Source organism: Juglans regia, chromosome 3 (assembly GCF_001411555.2).
Source record: "Juglans regia cultivar Chandler chromosome 3, Walnut 2.0, whole genome shotgun sequence".
NCBI classification, from domain to species: Eukaryota; Viridiplantae; Streptophyta; class Magnoliopsida; order Fagales; family Juglandaceae; genus Juglans; species Juglans regia.
In genome coordinates, this window is record NC_049903.1 from 16,942,507 (window position 1) to 16,961,981 (window position 19,475).

A 19,475-nucleotide genomic window follows, 5' to 3' on the forward strand; every position below is an offset into this window, starting at 1 on the left:
AACATATACATAAAAATAAATAATTTTATTCTAAGTCTTTTACACTACACACACCATTCACATGATATAATTTGATTTAGAAGATAAATTTTAAAATTTGAATCTTATAAATCAAATTATGCTACGTGAATGGTATGTGGTGTAGAGTCATTGAAATAGCATTTCTCATTGAGAAAATACATGAAATTAAAACAAAACAAAAAGCCAAGTGAAAAACAAAAAACAAAGGATGGTCCTTTCCCATAAGAGGAGACTATCCCACCCTTTTGCTTGTAAAACTGAGCAAAATCATTGCGCCTGTAGCCAAACAAGCCATGGCGACACCATACAATGGCAAAGAGAGATCTAGAAAAAAGGATACAAGAGGGGGGGATCGGAACACAATTTCGGGAGAAAAACCTAAGGGGCCGCACGTCTAGGAAAAACCCAAGAAAAATTTATCTTTTTGGTTTTAGTATATAGCGTGATTTGAGTGAATTGATGGACAGGATTATGTGTAATTAATTAATTAATGATTTGGTCAAGGCAACTTATCTTACCAATGACCACCTTGTTACTCTGGTTGCTTATTAGTAGAGAAACAGAAATGGAATTTAAGTACGTGAATGGACCAGTATGGAAAAACATTTTTCTTTGTAATTTCCTTTCCCGTTTTGAGTTCATTTTTCCATCTGTTTTCTATTTATTTCGAAGAATTTAATGATAAAATCTGTACGCCCTTTTGAAAATGGTCAATCTTAATTTGTTGCCGCCAAGTTCATAGCTGGGAATATATATCCATTTTAGATCCATGTCCTGATGAGGGGCAGCAGTTTCAAGCTTCCTACGAGCTTTAATCATTTTCCTTGATTCCAGTTAAGGAGATTTTCTTAACCTATACAGAACTCAACAGCCCTGGTTTTAGGGCTGCTAGAGTTCTAAAATTCTCGGTTAGAATCTGTTCCCTCTTTCACTTTTGGCAAGTTTCCTCTACTTGCCTCGTTTAATCTCATTACCATGCTTGGGTAATAAAATGAGATTAGAAATTTATGAATGGTAGTGAAATAGTTTGAGTTAAAATGTTTTATTAGCTTTTGAGAAAATAAAGAGAAAAAATTGAATAAAAATATTATAAAGTTAAAAAATTGTTTGAATATAAATTTTTAATATTAGTTTTGTTTTAAAATTTGAAAAAGTTAGTATTGTTTTTTGTGTTTTGTTTGAAAATTTGAGAAAGTGGTAATAATTAGGTAATGATCAGATAAAAAAGTTGAAAAACTGAAAGTGAAAAGTGTTTTGCGTTTAAGTGATGTTTGGAAAGGAAATTATAAGAAGTTTTGATATACTCATCTCACTTGCCAAACATAGCCTTCTAAAATGCAATTTTACTGTATAACAATCCCTATATATAAAAAAAAAAAAAAAAGAGTAAGAAATCAATAAGATACTTAAACCTAAACCGTATCAAGATCTGCATCGACTGTAAAATGGATATGTAATTTATAAAGCTTGGTAAGATTTTCTAAAATAACTGTGATCCTTTGACAGCTTCTGAATCATCTACCGAGGACTCTACATCAAGGTCATGAATGAACACATGCATATACTTATGCACAACTCACGCCCGGGTTTTCACTCCCCTTTTATGGATCATTGAAAGAAAATATGCCTATTTGGTTAAATGGAGTAAGAAGCTACCTTGAGCCAAAAAGAATGATGGGGCCTATTTCTCTTCCTTATTTTATCTACAGGATTTCTGGATCTCCTCTATCAATGGTGTGAATGCCACTCTCCATTCGGCACTTCGTGGACTCACGGGCAGAATACTCTACGCTCTATTCTGTACCACTCTTGCGAGCTCGCCTTCTTTAAAAAGTCCTCATAGTACTAACTGTAACTCTTCATCAATTAGACGATGGCCTCGTCCTTCAGATAGATTATTCTGGTCCAGTTTAGTCAAATTGATACTAAAATCATTTTCCTTTGTGTCTCCTAGAGAGCAACTCAATGCCAATGAGTACTTGTAAGTATCACCATTGCTGCCCAAAGGCATAGGCACCATGCATCTGTGATTCCAGTACTCCACACATTGATGATTCGGATCAAGAGCCTCGATAGCCTGAGGGAAATTTAGTTAGAACCGGAACACAGAATTCACAAGTTAATGTTTAACAACATCAGATGCATGGCACATCAAGAAGAAATAGTATCTGCGACTGCAGGCACATGCACATGTGGGCAAATAAATAAATATATATATATATATATATATATAAAATCACATGGTGCATACATTTGCAAATGTGTCTAAAAGAAAGATATTTGTGATTGCAAGAGTCGCTCTCAAACAAGCCAAAAAACAATTATCATGCGTAATACAGAAAGTAACAACCAGAAAAGGAGGAAACAGAAAACGTTGAGCTTTTACCAAAACCTATTATGGGAGGAAAAAAAAATACAATAAAGGCATTGTTGTGTCAACTCATCATTACTAACTTCAGGCATCTTTGGGACAATGGAAGAAGTATTGGACTTGATTCATCTGCTTGACTGAAGAGTTGAATATGATTTGAGTTTGGAAATAAATGGAATAAAAAGGCAAGCTTGTGGGATGGATAAGAATACCTAGTCCAATTAATTCGCAAAATAAATTCTCTCTCTGTAGCCTTTGTGAAAAAAAAGAAATATAATCATCCCGTTGTCAACCCAATTGGTGTAGGGATTAGAGATTATATACAAAATAAGATACAAATCCAATTAAGGATGCGGAAAAGTACTGTACCAGAATTATGTGTGGAGAGAGAAATCCAAACATTTCAAGCCCGTTAATATTCTGCAAAGGTTGCAGAGAGGGTAGTCCCCGTTCCCCTAGGCTGCTCTGTCTAATAATTTCCCGGTTTAGTCTCTGGAGCACCATATCCCAGCATTTCTCCGCTGAGACATCTGTGAAAGTCTCATTTGGAAATTCTTCTAAAGTAACCTGGAATTTCGTTCAACAGTGAGAGGTAAAATATATAATAATAAAAGAGAAATAAGATAAGTTACAAACATTTATTTAGTTTGTCAGACTTTAATCCATTACTATATTGTGTTCCAGTAAATTTCGTGATTTGATAGAAAAGCAAGTCATTCTTCTTACACCATCTAAATGTGTACAGAAAAACATGGCTCTTTCAAATCTAAAGTTGTGGACACATTTGCAGTACAGGCCGGTCCGTTGCCACTTTCAGATTCAAGTCATTGGATTGTCAATCTAATTGTGACAATAGGAGTAAAGCAAGCTTTATGCTGAAAGAAACAAGCCAATCTAACTACAACTGTACCACATCCATCCAGATGTGCCATGCTTAAAACTGCCTCAAATATCAACCTAGGTCCAAGGTAAGCTATAACTATGGTCAAAACAACTGTTCTGAGCTTATGATGGGAGCTCCGACTTCAAAGACACATGAACCCCCCCACATCTGGTGCCATGTACAGAGAGAAGAGATTAAGAGGGAGGAGGAGGGACTATGACATCTTTGTAAAAAGCTTTAAAATAAATCAACCCAAACAGTTGTTGACTCTCCATCATACTAAAACCCCAAAACAGAAATAACAAAATTATAAACAGCATAACAAGGATAAAATATCCACCTTAAACAGAGGCCCAAGTAGACCAGCATCGAGGACTTCTGATATGTAACTACAAATTTTTGTAGGATTGAGCACGTTAAAAAACTTAACACGGCTTCTATATCCTGCACAAGTTAACCAAAATTGAGAACAAGTCAATGGAATCATCCTTCAATTAAATTAACAAATAGAAAGGATCAATAAAAAGTATCTTAGAAGATCCAGCAAATATCTCCAGCATACCTTTTGGAAATATGGCCTGCTTACTGCACCAAAGCCTTCCAAACAGAAGTGTCCCAAGATTAATAGGCTCAATACGAGGGTATAACTTTTGTATTGGATGGCCGCCCATAATTTCAATTTTCAACAAGCTGTCGGATGGCAGTTTAGAATGTGGATGCAGAGACGAGAGATCAACCCCAAACAACTTGTTTCCAACAATTGAAGAAGAATGCTCAACATGTCTCGAACATGAAGGATAGTCTCCATTTAAAAGGACATGTGAAACCAATAAGTTACGGTCACTATCATGTTGCATTAGATCTGGTCCTCTTGCTGTATCTGAGCTACAAGCATTTTCTTGTTTACAGTTTGACACAGATACCTCCTCCACATTTGTGATAGCCTTGCTATTAAAGCTATCAGATGTATGTAGCAACCCACTTTGATATTCATCAAGCATGACATTGAGATTCAAATCAATCGAGAAACCATGCCCTACTTTACTTTCACTGTTCATGACCACAGCTTCGTCATTTATGATAGCATTATGACTATCTATACTGAAGTGAGGCGTGCTTAAACTAAATGATCCATGCTGGGACTCTGGCTGGATAACTTCTGAAGAAACAAAAGAAACAAGACTTGATGAAGTGCAAGGAACATTTATGTTCAACTTCTCCCCAGTTTCCAGGAAAAAGGATGAGCTTTCCCTTTGATCATGAGAGTTGGTTCCATATGTGTCACCTTCATTACCTAACTTAGCTACACAAACAACATCATTAACAGAGGCAAATGTCGAAGTATCTGATGCCCATGCTTTTACTGAATCCACCACCCCTTCCAATGCGTCAACCAGTGTGTTTAACTCATTCATCGTATAACGCAGAAGAACAAATCTACTGTCTATTTCACATGAACAAAAATTGTTTGCATGTTTCAGACATGAGAATTGGTCGGGGGAGCACTTGCAGCCGGCAGCAGATAGGTGTAAGTCATAGAAGCAAGATGAACATTCTCTCTCTTTCTTCACATCAAAGTCTCTTTCCATTTTTTGCAACTTCAAATGACTGGGAAGATTATCTAGTCTTTCCTTCTCCATCTGTACCCTTGTCTGTCAATGGTAGCAATGTTTGAAAAAAAGGTGGTAAATTCTCTAAAATTGTGCATGAAGTACTGGATATAAATGAGAGAGAGAGAGAGAGAGAGAGAGCAGTAATTCACCTTAACTGCATTGGTCAGTACCCCATCTTTCCCACAAAGACCTTGCCATCTCAAATTTCTTGGAGTTTCCTTCCCAAAAATGTATAGCTCCCGAAGAGCCTGTATGGCTTCCAAAGCAGACCCTAACAACAATTTGTCATGGGAAACTGATGTCTTGCGACACTGCTCGCTATATAGCTCCACTGCATTCTGGCCATGTACTAACCAATCAACAGGGGCCACATTCACCGCCTCCGCACAATTGAACCCACAATTAAATCCAGAGTGGTATGCCCTTGGAAAGGTGAGAACGAATTCACCAGATCGTTGGACAGCTCGATATACTGGTATACTGTCAGATTTTAGAACTGAAGGAGATAACTGAGTGACCTGTCCCAAGACAAAGTTATAATCTTAGTGCCCGAAACACAATCATAAAACTTATAAGCAAAGGAGAGACAGATAGCATGTGGAAGCGCTCATGCCCTTGTGGGATCAAGTTAGATGTGTGATAGGGGAATGCCTGAGACTGACTTGCATTTATTGGAGAGGACAGTCAAATGACAACAAATACGCCAGGAAAGAGAAACAAAGAGGTATAGGTCCAATAAGATTAACTCACAAAGAAGTCACTGGTAGAAGAATTTCAGTACACTACACATCATTTTCCATGGATAGAATCTAGGGGCTCTTATTCCTATTTTTTACTAGCATACCGGATATTGGTTGAGCAAAGAAGTGTAGCATTTGTTTTGTAAGACCGCTTTGCTCGCTTACAAAAGTCTTGACCTTTCTTCACTACTTAAAATGTGTAGCATATACTTTATGTGCAATCACTCTGGGTTACAAAATTGCTATCGTCATTCATCTATTATAAATATAAATGGATAACAAGATATAGCGAAAATCAACTAGAAAGTACACCACATATAATTATTTCTTAACTAAACATGTATTTGTACAGAAATAAATCCAATAACTACTTTTGGTCCAATAACAACTAAGAAAGCACAAAGATACTATCTTACCAGTTCATTGAGTAAATTTGGCTGTTCTTCAAATAAATCAGGTAAATGCTTTCTCATTGCATCTTCCAAGGTGGAAGCATGGCTTCCAGGTACTCCATACCATATCTTTGGATCACCCCAGTGTAGATAGTTTAATGAATAGAGGTGATGGTCCTCAACATGCTGTCCCAAATCAAATGAAGAAAGAAACAAGGTTAAATTCTGATGAGAAGAAAAATTACACAAAATATGATCCGAGTTCATAGGTAGTGTGGATAATTCAATGATATCATCATATTCATCTGATACTTGGCTAAATACAGAAAGCATACTTCCACTTTAGTGTTTTTGCATATACTAAACAACCCAAAGTATTTTAACATAATAGGACATCAGTAAGCAAGTACACGTTAAAAAAATTTCGGCATCATCATTAGCTTTTATATATTCAATTCATTTATTCATGTAGAGATTTTATAAGTAGATCCATTGACCTACCCAACAGAAAGAAGAAAAGCACATCCCAACATAAAGCCATGGCACTAGAACTCCCGAGATATCACTTCCTTCAAAAGATAGTACTGAACCTGGAAGGCGTGGTAAGTTATTCAGATTCCAACCTGACATCGCATACTGATACGAGTCACTTTTGGTTACTACGGACGATGCTTTCGGAAACCCACTTCCAAATGCACCAGTTTCCAAGTCAGCCCCATAGCATACCTGCAACATGACAAAATCAAAATATACACCATTTGCAACAATATACATACAAATATGAAATACAAAAGACACAAAGCTATAAGAACACTTCAACCATACCTCAACCTCATCTGTTGGTTGCTCTACTATCCGCCAGTATTCACCTTCAATATCCTCCACAGAGAGGTCCCATCTCTTTTTCTGTTGAGTTTCACCAGAGTGTAAATCCTCTTTAGCGTCCTTTACCCTAAAGTAGCACTCCTTGAAACAATCAGCATATCTCTTGAAGTCTGCGAGTGTGAAGTCCGATCCTGAATGAAATCCGAACTTCTCATCATTAGCTTCTGAACCAGAATTGGTATGTCTCTGGCTTCTTCCCATTTTTGAGCGCTTCCTTCGTTTTCGCTTGCGGTCTCTGCTTTTCTTTCTCATCGGTTCCCTATTCTGAAGCAAGTCAACTTGCTGAATACGTGTAGAAAATTTAACATGTTCCCATATATCTTTCTCTTTAAGAGGGCAGGGTGGAATCCACGAAGATGGAGGGACAATCCTACATATGCCATAAGATTCTGCCTTTGTGCGAATTTTTGCTATGTAACCAAGTGTATCCTCAAACTCCTAACAAACATAGAGTTGCATGTAAAGAAAGAGATAATGTTACAACCCAAGCCAAACTAATTATGAAGTTCCAGCATAAAAAAGTACCACATCAGATCTTTATTCTAGAAAGGAGAATACCTCAATAGTTGGATAAAATACAGGTGCTTCATCAATGATAGGCCTTTGTGCCTCAACTGGATCCCATCTAGCTGATATCTGAAACATACCAAATATTATCTCACTTATGTAAGCATCATGAAACAGCAAGAGAAGAAAGCATTTAAATAACCCATTGTAAGCGCATTTAGATGCTTCAGAAAGCATTTCAGATTGAATATGTTTTCGGAACTACATGATTGGCCCTACAATTTTACACTTGATAAGGCTAATCTAATATTTCAAGAACAAAGATCCAATTTCATCAACCATATTAAAAGGGGAAAAAAAAAAAGAAAAACTTAAGAGCTTCCAAAAATGGCTTCTTCCATGAAGCGATAGTATTATTTGAATCCCCTGGAGAACAAAAGACTGATACCATTTAATGGCACAACCACACACTCCTTTACAATATTGTTTTAGTTTAATAGAGCAAAAGTTACAATGGCTGAGCTACATAGCCAACAAAAAAGAGAATTTTCACTCTTTTGGGTGTGTTTATAATCCTGCAAAACCTCTTCTATAAGAATACCTAAATGCATGGGCAATTAAGTTCAAGAAAAAATAATGATATATTCAGCAATGAAAAATGTGTTCTAGCTTCAAATCAGGCTTTAAAGCACATAAATAAAAACAGGTGGTAGAATAAGAAATGAAAAAGTCAGAAATGGCACAACATATACAACACGTATAAAAGAGGACAGTAGTAATAATAAAATGTGTGAGAGTAAAGTTAAAAATGATTTTAAAGTGGCGGAAGTGGTAGAAAATAATTCATTGATCCAAAGTCATAAAACTAAGAGCAAAAATGAACCAATTGTCAAATTATCACCACGTGATTTTATATCCTTATTTAATCAGTTTCCTTGTCCAAATTAATCAAGAGCTATAATCCAATTAGGTAACTTTACAACAGTAAGTTGATACTTGTCTTAGATTCTCAAGAACTGAAATCCAGTATCTCCTATTCATATATATCGCTACATCCTAAAACTAACAATGTCAGTTTTCCTAATTTCCATCGACTAAATTAAATATAAAGTTTTTCCCTTTACATCTTCCCACTTTGTTTGGAACTACGAAACTACTCGTGGATTCAGTCTGTGAATGAATTAGGTTGATCAACTGCGCAGGCTTCATTAACAATATTTTATAGAAGTGCGGTGCACAAAAACTATATTCAACAGATAATCTTCAGTATTGAACCTAAATTAAGATTTCTATCATATTTTTAGATTAATTTATTGGACACATGCCTTTTACAATTCAAGACTCCTAGATAACCGTGGAAAAAACACTTCACCTTCACTTCTTACCTCCTATATGAAAATTTCAGACTCACCAAATATACTAGCAGGTCGGTTTATCGCCAAAAATCTAACCGAAGTTTTAGAGAAGGAATGGATGATAAAATATCATGTTCTCATAACCCACAATTTGATCAGTGCATGCAATTATGCGGAAAAATATATTTCATCCAACAACAATATCTTTATGAAAATGCCCCTCAGCAAATTTGCGATGGATAGAAACATTGATCAGATTTCCTATGTGTGAACGGTTAATTATAAGACAATTGATAAAAGGTGTGAACAGAAGAAAAAAATTAAAACCTGATGATCATGAAAGATGCAAAACAAATATATAGGACAAGTGGATAAAATTTAATAGACGGAATAAGAAACCTAACCTCAGTTATATGAGATTCTGCTACCAAATTGAACTGTTCCATTAGCTACAAAATTGAAAACCCTAATACACCAATAAAATTCGATACTTTAGATAGAGAGTAGGCAGCAGTCCCCAACAAACAGTATGTTTTCACTTTCTGAACCAACGGAAGCTTATGCACGAAAAACCACGTTGAAATAAAAGGATTCATAAAATGCTGTAATAACTTGCAAATTTCATCCCATGCAAAACTGAAAAGAGCGAATTCTGGTACCCCAAAAAAGGGGGAAAATTGAGTCAAAACTGATTTTCTAATTAAAGAATGAGAAAATTTATTTCGGAAAAAAAAAATAGAGAATAAATTTTAAAAAAAAGTTAATAAGTGGACATTAATGGGAATGAAAGACAGAATCTGAAAGGAAAGAATTAAGAAAAGAAGGCAAAAGGGTACCTTGAGAATGGCTAAAGATTAGAGGTTGAAAGACGTGTATAGTGTAGTTTGATCTCCTCTCTGAGTCTCCTCCCTTTTATTAGTTTAAAGAAAAAGAAAAAAGGCTCATTCTCATTTGGGATTTAGAATTGAGAATAAATGAAGGGAAAAAAAAACTAAACACAGAAGGATAAGAACTCCTGAAACGAGGAAGTTGGATCTAATTCAAAGAGCAGCCAGAGACAGAGAGAGAGAGAGAGAGAGAGGGAGAGAGGGTCAACAAGAAGAAACCCAAAACAGGAAAAAAAACGCGCAGTATTAACGGAAAGCGGTGACTGAGAATCCAACCAACCAAACATAGGCGGTTTAACATATGTCCATTAAAAATTACACCAAACATTGTACTCTCTTCCTCGCTGCTGGGGCTCAACACAAACTCTGACACACATGAACGACGCAACTCTTTTACTTTTTACACGTCCGCTCGGTCATTTTATTCGTCTCGTTAGAATTTATAGATAAACATGATAGCAAGTAAATCATAACGAATTCATATATATATATATATTTTAAATGATTTATAAAATTTAAAAAATAATAATTTTTTAATAATAAACCTTGCTTCTTTTAAAAAAAAATAACAAAATCTGCACGTTCTAAAATTATATTTATCATTGATTTTAAAAAAATATAAATTATTTGAGTGAAAAAAAAAATCAACTTTTTATCTTTTTAAAAAGAGAGTGTGGGAAGAATACTTTAAAATTATATCTAGCATTATTTTAAATTTTAAATTATAAATAATATTTAGAGAATTATAATCCAAAATTAGTTTGATTATCCACCTTAATCTTTATTTATTAATACGGTTCATTTATATTATGTCGTTACGATCACGTTGCTTGAATCACCGTTAACGTATGTAAAAGGAAAGGATCGGCCGCCTTTTTTTTTTTTATTTATTTTTTGGTGATAATTATTGTCATGCCAACGCATTTTTCATTTTGGTAATAATTAAAAATAAAAAAGATTGTCGCTTTTGTTGCTGTGATAGGAATGAGATATTAAAGAAGACGGTTTCAACCAAGAAAACTTCAACGCTTCCAATCCCACTATTCTTTTCGAATCTGTTTCTTTGTCCTTATTGTCCTTCTCGGGTCTGAAGATTCGTCTCTACTTCAGCAAAATGTTAAAAAAAGTTATCTTTTACGTAGGGATATAATCGATCGAATTGATATGTGTTGATTTTATATTTTCAAATATTAATACCGTACTAGTGACCTTTCAAAACCAGTACTTCTATTTTTATTAATTTCTATCTCATTCGATCCGATTTTTTAATTTTAATATTAATATTATTAATGTATTTATAAAAATAAATATATTGAAAATTTATTAGGTTATAAAATGAAATTAATATATATAGTTTATATTTAAAATATATGACCAAATAAATATTCATGTTTAAGATTTACTCATTTCTTTTTAGGAAACCTCTTAAAATAAAATAAACATTTCAACTTTTTTAAATTTTAAAATAAAAATAATATTAAAAAAATATATTCTAACAATATTTTATTTAACTTTTTAACTTTAATCTCAACTCATCTGCGAAAACAAACGAGGTCAAATTTTATGTTATAAATTATAATATAATATTATTTTGTATATAATTATATATATTATATAAAGTCATATATAATATAAAAAATATTATATATAATTTTAAAAATTAATTAAAAAATATATATACGAACCGATCCGATTCTGAAAAACTTAAAATCGGAACCAGACCCATTTTGACTGGTTTTTTAAATGGAGGAACTGGTCCCGAATCGAATCGGTCTAGAACTGGACTGAACCAACTATTCCAGTTTGGGCTGATTCTCCGGTTTATTTTTACAAACCTAATCTTAAGGGTTGGTTTGTGAGTGAAATGAGATAAAAATTTTGTAAATAGTAAATAAAATAATTTGTGAATAGTAATAAAATTGTTTGAGTTGAGTATCATTTAGAAAATGAGAAAGAAAAAATAGAAAAAATATTATAAAATTAAAATATTATTAGAATATAGTTTTATAATATTATTTTTGTTTAGAGATTTGAAAAAGTTGATTTTTTTTTTTTTTAAGTTTTGGAAAGTTGCAATGATTAGTTTGAAAATTTTATATTTGAATTATATTTGAGAATGAGATGCGATAAGATGAAATGAGAATTTTGGAATATGATCCAGTTTCAAACAAGTCTGAAGAGTAATGATTGTACTATTTATTATTATTTACTTCTAAATTATCTACTTATAAGTTATTTCAAGATAGTTTCTCTTCTTCTTCTTATTTTTTTCCCCCTTCTCTACTATGCCTTACTATGCCCTCTGTTGGGGTTAAATGTCCAGGCCCAAAATGTATCTGACCCAGTCCACCACAAAAGCTTCATCAAGAAGTAAGAGGAAAAAAATAAGACAAGAGCTGAAGGAGGAAGGGAGGTCAGACACGCAAAGTGTGAGGTGACGTAAATCTGTCATTTCTCACCACTCCCAATGACCTCAATAAAAAAGAATCTGATTAGACAAAAAGAGAGGAGAGATCTTCAACCTCACGACGAAAGACTCAAAGGATATTATTTTTTTTATACAAAAGGGGTACAGTGAGGTAAGAGAGACCATGAGAGTTTGTAAAATACTCTCATCATAGTGAATTTGTCCTACAAATAATCCGTAGACGAAGGCTCTATGCCGAACTACGTAAATCCATGTCTCTCATTCTCTATTTACATTTCCTATATTCTCTTACTATTTATTATTATGAATGTACGTATGAGCACCGTATGAACACCCCAAACCGCCACCATGGGCTTCAAACCAAGTCATTGAGGCACGAACCAACCCCATTGGTAGAGGATATATCTTTCTCTTGTTCTGACCTATTGTGTGATTTTATTTATTAATACACTCTAATTTATACTGTTCACTTTATCCCTTGACGTGTGCCACGTGGTTTATTTAAAAAATTAAAAGCACAAACATAAAAGGTAGAGGAAATTTATGATTTTAATCTTCCTCTTTTTGTATTTTTGGACACCATTTTTCTTTGAATATATATTTTTTAAATTTTTTAATAAGCCATGTGGCACTACATTATGATGTCACATCAAGGGACAAAGTGAGTCGTAAAAATTAGGGGGCATAGTAGCATTTTTCAAGCAAATTTTTTACATTGCCAAATCTTAAGAATTTTATTATAAGTCTAAATGTTAAAATAATTCATTTCGTTTATTTTCAAGAAGATTAGTTCCTATATTTTATTTATGAACATGTTCATATTTAAACAAAAAGCTCTTTAAAGTCTGGCCGTATAAAGAGTTTTTATTTCAAAATATAAAATATATACAATATTATAAAAACTTCTTTGAATTTCTAAAACGAATAAAAATCTATAAATCCATCTATCAAATAATATTTACTTAAAACTATCTTAACACTATTAAAATATTCAATATTTTTTTACTTAATCTCTCGGTCTTCTCCTACTTCGATTCATCCCAACCACTAGATTACTCTCAAACTCAACCGTGACAATTATTTGTCATGAAAAGCTCAACTTCTTCCTTATCTCCATGGCTAAAAACTCTATAGCTTCATCGATGGTAGCCTTCCTGCTCCACCCATGTTTTTAAACCCTGCTTCCCCTACTGATGTCCCTTCACCAAATCCTGCCTATGAATTTTGGTTTGAACAAGATCAGTTGATTTTAAGCACCCTTATCTCTTCTTTATCTGAACCTGCTATTCAACAAATTGTTCATCTTGATACCCCGTGATGTTTGGATCACTTTGGAGAAAATGTTTTCTACCACATCTAGCACCCACTAAATGAACAAACTATATCAACTAAGTACATTGAAAAACAAAGGTCTCTTGATTCTGGATTATTTCCAAAAAGCTAAAAGTTTTGCTAATGTCTTATTGGCTATTAGACATCCTCTTGGTGACTCTAAAATCACAACATACATTATTGCTGAGCTTTACGGTCATTTGATCACACATGAATTACGTTTGGAACAGGTTGCTGTCCGAAATTTTCAATCTAATGGCCAAGGACACTACAAATAATCAACCATTTCGAGGTTTTGGAGGACATGGTCATGGCCGAAGCCATGGTTGACCCAACTCATCTGCAACTCCAACAAATTCATCTAGCACCTCACACCCATTTTGTCAGATTTGCCTCAAGATAGGTCATACTGCACTCAAATGCTAGTATAGGTTCAATCAAGATTACTAAGCTCCTTCCACTCCACAAACATATAATACATCAACTCAAGCATCATCAGATCAGTCCTAGTCTCCAGACACTGGTGCTACTCATCATGTCACCTCTGACTTGGAAAATCACAACTTTCACACTGAAGAATACACTGGACAGGATCAAGCCGTGGTTGGTAATGGAAAATGTTTGTGCATTTATAATATTGGTTCCTCAATTCTTTTATCCTCTCTCAAATCTTTCTTTCTCAATAATGTTCTTCATGTTCCTCATGTTTATTTTGAATTTCACTATTTTTTGTGTGAATGATCAATCATCAAGAGCCACATTCTCAAAGAGTAACCATGGACTATATCCATTACAACACATTTTCAAGGTATCTCGTTCCCCTACAACCTTTCTTAGTACTCGAGCTTCTGGTGGCATCATCATCTTGGCCACCCTACATTACGTATTGTTCATCAATTTTTCTCCACACATAAGTCAACCATTTCCAATAATTCTTCTAATAATGTTTGTGACTCTTGTCAAATTGGCAAGAGTTATAGACTCTCATCTTATTTATCTAGCTCTATTTCAGAAAGTCCATTAGATATGCTATTTATAGATGTATGTTGTTCATCCCCTTAATGACAATCTTTATTATCTTTGTTTTGTCTATGATTATTCTAAATACACTTAGTTATTTCCTATTTCTTCAAAATTTGATATTTCTACTATTTTTATCAACTTTAAAAATCATGTTGAAAGGCTCTTTGGTCATCTTATAAAAGTTGTTCAATCAGATTGGGGAGGTGAGTTCAGGAAATTACATCCTATCTTCACTTCCTATGGCATCTCTCATCATCTCTCTTGTCCCCACATACACCATCAAAATGGCTCGGTTGAACACAAACATTAACATTTTGTGGAAACGGACCTCACTCTCCTTACTACTGCATCTGCTACAAAACGATATTGTTATCAGACATTTTCTACTACTGCCTATCTTATAAACTAATTGCCATCTCTCATCACCAAAAATAAGTCCCTTCTTGAACTACTCTACAAGCAAACTCTGGACTATCATTTTTTATAAGTATTTGATTGTACTTGTTGGCCACATCTTCAACCTTACAATAAGCACAAGATGGACTCTCAATCCTTTCGTTTGTCTTTCTCGGTTATAGCACTAACCACAAAGGTTACAAGTGCTTAGACCCTTCTACTGGCCGAATTTTCATTTCTACTAATGTCATTTTTTATGAACATGTTTTCTCATTTGCTTCACATTCTCTATATGTGTCTTCTCCTAACAATATTGAAGGTACTTTATTACCTCCAATAATTAATCTCCCACAGTCAACCCTTCATCTATAATTTTTGAAAACCCTCCAATGGTCAGTGCCTCACCTTCTCCAGCACCAACTATGGTTTCTGCTCCTGATCAAGTGCATTCTCAAGTGTCTCATACTTTCTTGCAAACTCGAGCTTGCAATAATATTTTCAAGCACAAAATATTTGCAGATGGCACTTTGGCTCACCAACCTACTGCACTTCTCAACACTAGACTAGCTTCAAGTTCATCAATTACTGGTCCAGCCCTCACTGATTCAGCTCTCACCGATTCAGCTCTCATGGAGCCCATATCTTTCAGCAGTGCAGTCAAATTCCCGGAATGGCGTCAAGCCATGAATAAAGAATTCACAACACATATGGACTCTAGTCCCTCCAACTGCCAAGATGAACGTAGTCAGCTGCAAATAGGTATTTAAAATCAAACGCCACACCGATGGATCACTTGAGAGATATAAGATCCGTCTTGTGGCCAAAGGATACACCAACAAGAGGGTCTCGACTATAGTGAAACTTATAGCCCTGTTGTCAAGCCCATTACAATTCGTCTTATTCTATCCATTGCTATTTCAACAAATTGAATTATTCGCTAATTGGATGTTAAGAATGTCTTTCTACATGGTATTATTGAACAAGACGTCTTCATGACTCAACCTCAGGGGTTCAAACATCCATCTTTCCCTGACCATGTCTATCACTTGAAGAAATCTCTCTATGGCCTAAAGAAGCAAGCCCCATGAGCATGATACTCTCAACTTAGCTATAAGCTTCTTGAATTGGGCTTCATGGGCTCCAAATCCGATACTTAACTATTTATTTATAGTCGTGGGTCAAGTCCGGTTTATATCCCCATATACGTTGATGACATTATTATAACTAGGCCATATCGGATGCTTATTACCTAACTTATCACTACTCTTCAATCCATCTTTGCACCAAAAGACCTTGGGCCATTGCATTATTTCATTGGAGTAGAGGCTCACTTCACTGTAGATGGGTTTTATCTATCCCAGCAGCGCTACATCCAAGAACTTTTTCAGAAAACAAACATGCATACCAAGCCCACCCACCATATTACCCTCAAACTCAATCGTGACAAAGTAAATGTCATTCTTGTTGAAAATAATATCAAATCAATAATTTGATTTGATATAATCTTAATTTTATTTTCATACTTGTCAAATCATTTTGATTTGATATTATCTTGATTTAATTTTCATAATGTTTAAGATATTTACTTTATCTTATCTCCATTGTATTCTATAAATAGAAATGTAGGCTTTGTATTCAGTAACAATTGAGAAAGTAAAAATATAACACTCAAAGTCTCTTTCTCTCTTTCTCTTTTCTCCATCTTTTTTTATATTATGTTTTATTTTCTAACATGGTATCAGAGCTATTGGCTAACGCTAGGCTCGATCTTGTGGAATATTTACTCTTCCACAAGCTTTACCTTACAAAATTTTCATTGCTGATCATTTATGTATCATCTCAAATCAATAAATTTGGAATATCTCTATCAGTTGTGAGACCTTTTTTTATTGGGTTTTGATCTGTTATGAACATTGTTTGAAACTCCAGATCCAATTTTAGCTTTTGATTTTGGTCTAATAGTTGACCAAAACCATATATAGCCCATTGTTACCCATATCTCTAGATTTGATATTATAGCTACCATCAACTTCATCACCAACACCATCATCCCATCGACGATCAATTAATGAATATGAAGGCTACTTTCAAATTTCAAACTCAAGATTCCAAAGTTCTCAAACTTGAGGTTGAGAGGGGATGTTGAAGATAATATCAAATCAATAATTTGATTTCATATTATCTTGATTTAATTTTCATAATTATCAAACTATTTTGATTATCTTGATTTGATTTTTATAATTATCAAATTATTTTGATTTGATATTATTTTAATTTGATTTTCATAATATTTAAGATATTTACTTTATCTTAACTCCATGTAATTTCTCTATAAATAGAAATGTATGTTTTGTATTCAGTAACAATTGAGAAAGCAAAGATGTATTAACCCTCAAAATCTATTTCCCTCTTTATCTCTTCTCCATCTTTTTTTATATTATATTTTCTAACAATTCTAAATTTGTGTTGTCAACTCCTTTACCTCTCATTAGACTTTTCAAGTTTAAGAGCAATTCTTGGTTCCTTCTAATTATTCAATTTTTCATTTTTTTAAACAATTTTTCTAATTACTTTATTGTTTTTCTCCAATCAGCATTAATTTTTTCTTTTCTTTCAAGGCTTTCAAAACCCAAATATTTTTGTAATATCTCTTTCCTAATTTCTTGATCTTGTCTCTTCAGCTATCTATGTTTTCATACATATAAACATGAGGTATTTAAGTCTCGCAAATGCCCTTTAAAAAAAAAAGACTCCGCCAAAAAGTGATATTTTTACAATTTTTAATAATGGGGTCATATCTCTTTTCTAATTTCTTGACATTGTCTCTTCAGTTATCTATGTCTTCATATATATAAAATACATAAGATATTTAAGTCTCGCAAATATACTTTAAAAGAAAAAGACCCCGTCAAAAAGTGATATTTTTGTACTTTTTATTAATGGGATCAACTTTTTTACAAAAGACTTGCACCAGGCTTTTATATTGGGAACTTATACAAATCATTATTCATATATCTCTTTTACAATAAAAACGCATATTAGAGTAAGCATAGTTTTTCTCCCTAGCTATCCAAATGTGAGCAGTCAGTTTTATTTAATATTTTTATTACATGTATGTTCCTATAGTGTGTCCTGGAGTGGACTTTTAAGTGATTTGCTTTTGTTTGTTGCAGTAAATTACATGTTTATTCGTGTTGTGTATTTCAGGTTAAGTTTTAGGTGGGGTCTTTTGTATTTTCTTTTTCAATTAGCATGTGAATCTCAGCTTGGGTTTTTAGGTGGAGTCTTTTCTCTTCTTCTTTGTTTGTGAGTGTAGTCTTATTTAGTCCTTTGGAGACCCGATTTGCCTCCTTGTTATGTCTTTTTTGTTTGATTCTATAATGCGGTGATGTGACAGTATCAATCTGGATTTGAGTCATGATTGAGATGACGCGTCAATTGATGTGAGGTGTAGAGATCAGATTTTGGAGGGCAAAGCAAGGAGATAAATCCGGTAAGAAAACATGTTCATGATTTTAGGTTCATCCTTGTCGCTTATCATGCTTGGTGGAGATGATATTGTTTTTTTCAAGGTACCGAGTTTTGAAATTAAGGATTTCATTCTCATGAACATGTCTATTTTGGGTGTCTTCTGTTGCCAATACGCTATGAGTAGAGTTCTTCCTAGCCATTGTGTTTCAATATGACATTGAACTCTTCTTGTTGGGGTTGTTTTGGTAGTCATCTTCCAGTACTCTCTTGCCTCCATTTTTTGCTGGATTGAATTTAGGTTTATTTGAGTTCTAAAATGTCGAAAAGAGTAATCTAAAAATGGCGATGTGGGGTGAGGCAGCCAATGTAGTTTCCCCTTTTATGGGTGACCATAAGAGCCCCCACTCTCTGTGGCATTTGGATTGAGCCATAACTACTAATCCCGTGAGGGGCAGCTTGTCACCGCAACTCCAACAAAGTGCCAGCATGTAAAGGCCTCCCAGATTTTGGTTCACAAGTTTTACTAAAGCAAGTCATTTCAAACTTATGACATCGAGCAAGGGAGAGAAGAATAATCTCCTAGCCTTTGCCAAAAAAGTATACGTTGTTGACTATAGGTAAAGTTCACTGTTCAATTGTGTGTATAATTTTCAATCCTTAAATTGGAAGATTGATCTTTCAAGCTAATTATCAATATTTTTCATCAATGACATTACGATCAAAGTTGCGACAAATCAAATGTGTTCCGTTGCATAAGCTTTCTAAAAGATTAATGTTTCTAAGCAACATAATGTGACGAATTTTTTTAAGTAATAATTCATGAGGCAGAAACCCATTTGGTGTTAAAATATTTAAAAAATCATCCATAAAGATCTATCTATTATTTCATCAAAACTATAATATTATCTAAGTTCACATGTAAATCTTTAAATGAGTATGACATTTATTTCATCAAGAGAACTGTTATTTGGTGTTAATATAGCTCGACTCAACATTTTAAAAATATTTATGAATAATCATGAATATTTTGGAAAATAGTATCTATCAAACTATTCAAAGATACAACATCATTTTCATAAGGAATAAACATGTCATCAAGAATTCTGATCATTTGTTCAATTGTGATTAGTGCTGCTCCATTGCCTAATTAAAGTAGATAATTTGATAAATT

The 19,475-nt window shown here is 33.8% G+C and overlaps 1 protein-coding gene across 1 annotated transcript; it reads right to left on the minus strand.

The window, feature by feature from the left end:
- Positions 1–1,419: 1,419 nt before the first annotated feature.
- On the minus strand, positions 1,420–9,972 carry LOC109018120 (lysine-specific demethylase JMJ18-like). Its single transcript, XM_019000311.2, has 11 exons — positions 9,604–9,972; positions 9,172–9,233; positions 7,464–7,541; positions 6,846–7,343; positions 6,522–6,746; positions 6,045–6,206; positions 5,038–5,406; positions 3,838–4,927; positions 3,616–3,719; positions 2,762–2,959; positions 1,420–2,098 (listed from the first exon to the last, which is right to left on the minus strand). Exons 2-11 carry the CDS (start codon positions 9,211–9,213, stop codon positions 1,859–1,861), a joined length of 3,006 nt encoding a protein of 1,001 aa, XP_018855856.2. The 5' UTR covers positions 9,214–9,233; positions 9,604–9,972; the 3' UTR covers positions 1,420–1,858.
- Between the last annotated feature and the right edge of the window lie 9,503 nt (positions 9,973–19,475).